The 5,689-nt window shown below is 47.2% G+C and overlaps 1 protein-coding gene across 1 annotated transcript; it reads left to right on the top strand.

Annotated features, from left to right (window-relative positions):
• Positions 1–396: 396 nt before the first annotated feature.
• On the top strand, positions 397–5,250 carry LOC116074450 (HLA class I histocompatibility antigen, A-11 alpha chain-like). Its single transcript, XM_031347024.1, has 6 exons — positions 397–469; positions 705–962; positions 1,189–1,467; positions 3,474–3,749; positions 3,863–3,976; positions 4,940–5,250. The coding sequence occupies exons 1-6, from the start codon at positions 397–399 to the stop codon at positions 4,981–4,983; spliced, it is 1,044 nt and encodes a 347-aa protein (XP_031202884.1). The 3' UTR covers positions 4,984–5,250.
• Positions 5,251–5,689: the final 439 nt, after the last annotated feature.

Raw genomic sequence — 5,689 nt, 5'->3', positions numbered from 1 at the left:
TACATTCCCCCTTTGATGATCCTTACTCTTCTCTCTATTTCACTCCAGACAGCCCCTGCTAAGATTATGGTTTACTAATGCTGTTGTCTCCACTCACCTCCCATGTTCGCTCCATGCCCCCCCCCACCCCCAAACTAATGAGATGAAGCTGGAGTGTCCTTCTGAGTCTGGCTTTGTTATTGGGTTTTCTTTCTTTTCTTTTGAATCAAGAACACTCTAAGAACCCAGAAGTGGGAACCTCCTTTCCCTGAGTAATGTTTGGACACCCACTTGTATGTGGAAACCCACTTCTATTTCGTAGACCCACTAAGAGTCATGGTGATCTGCCCACACACACACAATGCTATAAAACTCCATAGACAGGAACTTGCTCCTCAAGTTCTCCAAACACTGAGGATGGTGTCTGTGGTGCTGTGCATCCTCTTTCCTTTGCTGGCAACCACCACAGCCTCAATTCAGGCCAGTGCAGGTGAGTGCAGGGTGGAAAGTGAAGCTGCTTTTGAGGGGAGGAGGGAGGGTGCCAGGCAGCAAGAGCACCAGGAAAGCTATGTCTAGGCTGTCTCCCAACCAGACACTCCATCACACCCCCTTCCCCAGCTTAGAGTTGGGCGGCCCCTGCCAGGCTCTCCAATCCCTGTCCAGAGCCCTGTGCCCTAGCTCTCCTTCCAGCGGGTCCACCTGGGTTAACCCCACATCCCCTCTAGGCTCACATTCCCTGCAGTATTTCACCACCGTTTTGTATGATCCTGGCTACCGCAAATCTCGGTTCACCATCGTGTGCTACGTGGACGACACTGAGATTGTGAGCTTTGACAGCGACTTGGCAAGTCAGAGGGTGGAGCCGCGGGTGCCTTTTATAGCTCAGGACCCTGAGCATTTGGAGGAGCTGACTCTCAACAGCAGGGAGATCTTAATACTTGGCCGAATCGAACTGTGGAAGCTGTTTGGCCAGAGAGAGAATGGTGAGTGACCCTGTAGGGAAGGCTAGTCTACAGTCTCGGCATATTCCTATGGAATATATATACCTTGGGCTGGTGAAATCTGCAAGTTCCTGCCATCCTGGAAAAGCCTGTAGAAATTTATGGTGGTTTATTTCACTTTGAAATAGGCTTTGACCAATTATGAGCAGCTTGTGTGCAATGAGTGGGGCTAACGTTCCCACGGCGCTGACCTCTTTGCCTTCAACAGGGTCTCACATTGTCCAGTGCCTATCCGGCTGTGACATAGGGTCAGACCATCGCCTCCAACGTGGATATCTGTACGTTGCTGATGAAGGCCAGGATTACATCTCTCTGACTGAGGATCTGCACTCCTGGGTTGCTGTGGATACCAAGGAGGCTCAAATCATCAGGCACAAGTTGGAGGCATCTGTTTATGCTACATCATGGAGGTCTTTCTTGGAGGGCAGGTGTGTGAAGTGGCTTCTCAAATATCTGGATAAAGGGAAGGAGATGCTGCAGCGTGCAGGTATGAGGGGTAGCTTCTTTTGGCCCTTGAACAGAGTTTATGGGAAGGAAAGAACACAGGACCAATTCCTAAGCCTCCTAGTGTGAAACACTGTCCCCCAGGCTCAGCACAGGGCTGTTACTGTTTCAAATACAGAATAGCTGTGATTACACTCACTGGGGATTCTAGCCATTCACACCCTCCTGTGTCTTCCAATCACAAGGAATCTTACTAGCTACATCTGGTCTACAGAGATACTAGTGTGTGTAGGACGGTTCATTGATGGTATGGGTGTAGTGGCTGATGCCTTTAATACCATCCTTGAAGAGACAGAGTCAGGCAGATGGGTGAATTGGAGGCCAGCTTTGCCTACATAGAGAACTTCTGGATAGCCAGGATGGTGTGTGTGTGTGTGTGTGTGTGTGTGTGTGTGTGTGTGTGTGTGTTAACTGATGGATTCACTGGTGGCACACTCCAGTAAGGTAGCTTTTGTGAGTTGTCATTCATGCTGACGTGGACTTTTCAGTGTTGTAGGTGTTTTTCGAGTATTAAGTAACTCCTTGCTCCTGTCTATAAGTAACCTTCAATACACTTATGGGATTGCCAAACTAGTGTTGGATGGTAAAGATGGGCTTGGATGGAATCCTTCCTTTGATCTGTTGTTGGAGTCCTAGCTGGGGTGAATAGACATCCACCATATCTCTCCAGAGAAAGTAATAAAATGCTCTACACCTGAGCTGGAACTCAAATGGACTAAAATGGGCTTGGGAGGATCAGTTTCATGTTCCTGGGAAATAAGACATGAAATTGAAGCTGAACCATCCATGGAGGAAAATACTGGTGTGTCTCTGCTTTCCTCATGTGGTACGGAATGGCAGATGAGTGTTGCATTGCCCTTGACTTGGATGATAGGACCCGAATGTGGGACTGCTCCATCTGAAGGTGTATGGATACCTCCACATGGTGTGAGATCTAAACACCAACAGCAACTTCTGAAATAACACTTGTGGAGCAGGATCCTAAGCAGATAGTGACAGCAATCATGTGGCCTTTGCTGTGGGCAATTGAGACTTGCAACTGGTGCTGAGCCATCTTCTCAGGGCTCTTGAGGCTGTGGGACATGGAAGCCGAAGGGGTCTGAGTGATGTAGAAGTAGAGAAGTTGAGGGCTGTCACTGCTCATTCCTCTATGAAACAAAGGCAATACAAAGGACTCATTGGGCCAGCAAGAGGTCTCCATGTTATGTGCTTGCCATAAAGCCTAACTAACAACCTGAGTTTGGAACATTTGCCGTTGGTGCCCTATCTGGGATGAACAGATACTTGCACATGCCTCTCCAGAAAGTTACCAGTCACCCTGTTCTCCTTGGTCTAGAGCAGAGGAAGCCTCCCTGATTTCCAGATCCCACAGGATCCACCTCCTTTCAAGGACTGCATTATTTGCTTCTCTCATCCCTGTGACAAAGTATCTGAAAATAAGCACCTTCAGGGAGGAAGAACATAGTGTGGTTCTCCAACCACTAGCTAATAATTCAGAGGGGAGTACACAGGGGTGGGAGCAGCTCAGGGCCAGATCCTGGAACCTTGCTTACCTCTGGGCAGACCAGGAAGCAGAGGACAACTAGAAACAATCTATATAACTCACAAGGCACCACCTCCCAATACCCAACTTCAGCTACTACATCCTAAATGTTACACTAGAGTTATCAGATCACCAGATACAAAGCATCAAACACTTGAGACTTGGGGAACATTTTACTTTCAAAGCACAATAGCAACTCTATCTTTTCATTGATGAAGTTGACACTCAACTCTGAAAAGAGTGAGTGTCAGTTCTGTTTTGATCTCAGCCCCTATTTCTGCCAATGTTCATAGGTCAGGAATAGATATTTCTTCATTCTAAGTCCATGCTATTTAAGAGCTGCTGTTTAAATTTTCAACACAACTATGGGGGTGATCACATGACTAATGCTCATCTAGTTCACAGGAAAGAAAAGAAGGTTGTTCTCCTCTGACTCTTCTCCTCAGATCCCCCCAAAGCAAATGTGACCCATCACCCTACACTTGAAGGTGATGTCACCCTGAGGTGCTGGGCCCTGGATTTCTACCCTGCTGACATCTTCTTGACCTGGAAGAGGGATGAGGAGTACCTGACCCAGGACATGGAACTTGTGGAGACCAGACCTTCAGGAGATGGAACCTTCCAGAAGTGGGCAGCTGTGGTGGTGCCTTCAGGAGAAGAGCATAGATACACATGCCATGTCCAACATGAGGGGCTGCCTGAACCTCTCATCTTGAAATGGGGTAAAGAGGGTGTGTGGGGGCACAGAAGAGTCTGTCCTTGGGAAAGCAAGAGCTCCTCTGCAGACCTTGAGCATGTCCCTCACATCTATCCTCCTCTCCCCTCTCTCTGCCAGAGCTGCCTCTCTCTCCTACTACCCCCATCAAGGGGATCACTGCTGGTCTGGTTCTCCTTGGAATTTTGCTCATTGGAGCTCTGGCTGCCTTTGTGATGAGGAGGAAGCATGCAGGTAAGGATGGGCTTTGAGATTTGGGTCTTACTGAGAAATTTCAAGTCCTGGATACAAATGTGCCTATCTTTTGTTATTTTAAAGTTTAGCCATTCCTGTGTTTTAGCCACTTCGGGACCTTTTTTAAAACTAACTGTGAAAGGAACACCTGTAAATAGAGGACCAGGCTTTCACCATGTGGATCCTGTTGATGTGGACACAAATCTGAGGCAGGGTCTCCAGGAAGAGGGAACAGGCCTCTGGGAGGGCACGCTATATTTTTTTTCCCCCAAGACAGGGTTTCTCTGTGTAGCCCTGGCTGTCCTGGAACTCACACTGTAGACCAGGCTGGCCTCGAACTCAGAAATCCACCTGCCTCTACCTCCCAAGTGCTGGGATTAAAGGTGCGCACCCCCACTGCCCAGATCATTCTGCTAAACAACCCAGCAGCTGGGCACAGCCTCAGTCCTCAACTTGCCTAGGATCTGGCGTTGTTTGGCTTTTGTGTTGTGTCCCTGGATATGAAGACTCAAGCTTAGGGTTTTGGATTTTTCTAAGATTAAAAATAAAAAAAATCTGTAAGCCTCTAATGTCCCATATAAAATTTTGTTGTATTTAAACAATAAGAGTTTAGATTTCATTATTTGTGTCTAAAAGTTGGAAATCAGTCTAGGGAATTTTCAGATAGCAACCAGCAAGAGACTTTTATCCTGTAAATTGCTTACTAGGTCTTTTACCTGAGGCGATACTCAGTGGGAGAGAAAATAACTCAAGGCTGATGACAGGTCCATAGGTCCTTACATTCTCAGGGAAAAATACTATATTCCCACTTGGTTCTATTCCTTCTGTGGGCACTGCTCTGACGACTGACATCAGTGACCTCAAACCTTGTTGCAGAATCCTCATAACTCTTCTGAGACCCTTGCTGTCTTAGACTGTAAAGCAGAGAGGCCATGTATTACCTTTTTCCTTCCTTTTTGGCAGGGTCTCACACTGCACCCCAGGCTGGGCTGGAACTTACTATGTAGTTGTGATGGCAAATCTTCATCGTCAGCTTGACTGGATCTAGAATTGTGACTCTCCTACAGCTGAAGGCTGATTCTATCAGACCCTGCCTTGCCACAGATAACCATGCCTCTCTGCCCACCTCCTGCTAATTGCCCTGCCTCTCTGCAAGTTCCAGTTATGTAGGAAGTCTCTCCTCCAAAGACTGAAGATGAAGCTGCTGATTGGGCCAAGTTCCAGATGAACTTGGGGGAGGGGGTTTTGCTTTACCTATCTACCTGTTTGTTTGTAACAAAGAGATTTCAATGAATGATGTCAGACTGAAAGCACACCATGTGCTGGTCTAATTTTTTTCAAGCTCTTCCCACATTCCCAGTACCCTTAAGTTTCAGGCCCTTGACTCCCATTTCAGGTGACCCATTTGTATATGAGTGGCTGCAGGCAGCCACATAGAATCTCCTAGGACTTGCAATTCTGGAAATGTCTATGACGCCTCCAGAGATTAACTGAGTAAAGGAGAATTTGCTTGGATGTGGATGACACCATCCCAGACCGAAGACCTGGGAGGAAGAGGCTGAAGGCAGGTGAGAGCCAGCATCTCCACACTCTACTCCTGATACATGAAGAATAGTCATCCCAATCACATGCTCCAGCTCCCTGAACTCCACCATGCCTTTCCTGACAGGATGGTATATACCTTCTTTTTTTTTTTTTTTTTTTTTTTTTTTT

Source organism: Mastomys coucha, unplaced genomic scaffold (assembly GCF_008632895.1).
Source record: "Mastomys coucha isolate ucsf_1 unplaced genomic scaffold, UCSF_Mcou_1 pScaffold3, whole genome shotgun sequence".
Lineage (NCBI taxonomy): Eukaryota > Metazoa > Chordata > Mammalia > Rodentia > Muridae > Mastomys > Mastomys coucha.
Note: the sequence above shows the minus strand (reverse complement) of the source record. Positions and strands in the feature narration are given on the sequence as shown.